Genomic DNA, 2,846 nt, shown 5'->3' with positions numbered 1-2,846 from the left:
CTTTGTCCTTTGTGCCATGCAGTATCAAAGGGTTTTTCCATTTCGATGAATAAGGTACCCGTATTATGCTTCATATTGAAGTGTAGGCTAGTATAATCAGTGATCCGTGCTACCTGTTGAACTGTCCAGTGACCTGCTCTGAATCCAAACTGTTCCGGTATAAATTGCCTTCTAAAGAGTTTATGATCTTGGAGTCTGTGTAGGATTACAAGTGCAAAGAGTTTACTAAGAGTGGCCAGTAAGCTGATAGGTCTATAGCTTGTTGGCAATGTTTCATCTTTTCCGGATTTGAATATAGCCAAGATTTTAGCTTTTTACAAATCTTTTGGAAAGTAACCCTGCTTTAAGCACGCGTTTATTATGCACTTAATTTAGGCTATAGCTTTTTAGGGAGGTATTTAATTACTATGTTTTGAATTCCATCTAACCCAGGGTCTTTTTAAGATTTTGTTCTCATTATGGCTCTTTTGATTTCCTTAGAAGTTACTTGTGTAGTGACTTCGTCAAAAAGTTTTTCTATTTTCCTATTGTGCTCAGCATCGCCCATTTCCCTAGTTAATTTATGCACTTTTTCAAAATGATCTGCTATGATTTCAGTTTTATATTTATTTTTGAATAATGGGCCATTTGGACTCTGCAATGGTGAGATGTACCATTTTCTGTGTCCTTTTAGAATTCTGGTCATTTCCCATAATGAGTTGTCTTTTGTATTTATATTAGTTAATTTATTACCCCAATTTTCATTTTTAAAAATGAAAATCGATTCTTGTATCTTTTTATTCGCTTTGTTTACAATCGGTTTCAGATATTTAATTTCAAAAGAATAGATCAAATCTTATGGCTGGGCGGAGTCAAAATAAAATCAACATTTTTTTATTTTATACTCTCGCGTTATATGCGATTTAGCAATCATGGCGCGAAACAGTAAAAGTTACCGATTCCACGATCGATGATGAGTTGTTGTGATGAAACTTACTTTTGCACACTAGTGACGGGAAAGTTTAGAGATATTAGATTTTTAACCAGAATGCCTGAACTCAAGTCGGGCGGAACAATAGACGCCACCAAAGAGCGGGTCATGGGGCTGGATGCGAACATTGGAGTACCTTTTAAGCCCATATTTTCGTGGTTGTATCAATCGATCGTGGACTTTTGAAAAAGTTTTGAATGTTTTTTTTCCTAATCTTTATACTATTCCACAGTTTTATAGTTTTAAAAGTTTTTATCTGACTCTATATAGGAGAAATTGAATTTTATCATAGAGTCCTGAAAACTAGAACACAACTAATACCTTCTGATTATCTCGAGAATGTATAAACAAAAATTAAGGATCGAATCTATCCTTATAAATACTGCCGTACAAACTAAAAAGATACTTAAGTGACTTTTTAGTTTGTACGGCAGAATAAGTTACTTAATTATTATGAGACTTTAAGAGGTTGAAACTGCAAGTTTAATAATTGAAAAGTCTCAATATTTTAAAACTTCATTAAATATATATGTATGTAAGTTAACTCTAATCCCATCTAAATAAAACAAATTGATCCCGTTTTTTATAGATACGTCGTACTTTTGAAATCTGTCAAGCCACTGAAGATTTTTGTATACTCCAACTTTTTTCTGCGTTTTGCGAACAAGCCTTTTGCCCTCAATCAGTTTGACGACTATGAGCAACATTTTACTGTCATGAATTACTCTGAATCGACGCCTCTCTGTCACACAAAATGCGCTGACTTTATTCCAAATTGGGAGAGCCAATATCCCGATCATCCATGGATAACGAAAATAGAACCAAGGATCTTGGAAATCTTCAAAGCAGTTTTTGAAGCTGCAACTTCTGTCGATCCTCCAAAAGGAATTGCAGAAAGTTCACAAAGTCGAGCTCTTTATGCTGTGGATTTGATGCTCGAATGGAAAAACCAAGAGATGCAGCCTATTTTATTGGAGGTAAACTTTACCCCAGATTGTAAAAGAGCATGCGAGTACTATCCAGATTTTTATAACGACGTATTTCGCTGCTTATTCTTAAATGAGTCTCGGAATGAAGTATTTCATGAATTGTGAATAGAAGTAAATAAATTATCAAATATATTTCTTATTTAATATTCAAGTCTTAAATACAATCTAAATAAGCGAGTAATTTATGGAAAAAGGATGAACTGGGAAAAATGAAGAAACAATTATAAAACGATTGACGCTTTTGATATTAAGATATAACTATGATTGTAAATGATAACCCAGCCAATACATGAAATTCAGACTTCGCTCATACTGTTCCTTATTATATCAAGTACATTCTGTGAAAATTTGATTGCAGAAGAAAATATATTTTTTAAAACCCGTGCGTCAAAAGAGCGTGCGTTTAATGTTAAAAGTTTCTTTAGAACGAAACTAATTTTTCGTTTTTAGGGGTAAAAGTCGACGATATTTCATAAACAACTGATTCATACGTCTTTAATATATTTCTTAATGATTAAGATATCTGTATTTAATATTTTTCGAATAAAGGAGCACCTGCAATGAAAAGTACGTTTTAAAATTTAAAATATACCATAGTAGTGTTAGAAGTTTGTTATTTTTTAATCCACGATTTTATTTTAGGTCACATATTATTTCAGTGTTTTTATTGAACTTTTACTCGGGTAAACCCGGTTATACATCATAGCCACGGCCTAAGTCAAGTGACTGATGAGATTAGAATGTTATAAGTTAATTCACATAATTTAATACGATGGTTGAAACCTCCTGTGATGATGTTGTAGGTATAAAATTACGAGCGGCTACGAGCGTTGGTGGTGACAACCTCTGGATGCTTTCTTAGAGTTACCATCTGCCACTCCACGAGT

The 2,846-nt window shown here is 33.4% G+C and overlaps 1 protein-coding gene across 1 annotated transcript in view; it reads left to right on the top strand.

The window, feature by feature from the left end:
* The window catches only part of LOC117173289 (tubulin--tyrosine ligase-like protein 12), a 29,369-nt gene extending 26,847 nt beyond the window's left edge, over positions 1 to 2,522 (top strand). Inside the window, exon 3 of the mRNA XM_033361770.1 lies at positions 1,560 to 2,522. Coding sequence (XP_033217661.1) covers positions 1,560 to 2,064 — 505 coding nt within the window. The 3' untranslated portion in view covers positions 2,065 to 2,522. The remainder of the gene's footprint in view (positions 1 to 1,559) is intronic.
* The last annotated feature ends 324 nt before the right edge of the window (positions 2,523 to 2,846 follow it).

Source organism: Belonocnema kinseyi, chromosome 5 (assembly GCF_010883055.1).
Source record: "Belonocnema kinseyi isolate 2016_QV_RU_SX_M_011 chromosome 5, B_treatae_v1, whole genome shotgun sequence".
In the NCBI taxonomy this organism is placed as follows: domain Eukaryota; kingdom Metazoa; phylum Arthropoda; class Insecta; order Hymenoptera; family Cynipidae; genus Belonocnema; species Belonocnema kinseyi.
The sequence above is the reverse complement of the archived record's forward strand: the minus strand, read 5'-3'. Positions and strand labels throughout refer to the sequence as shown.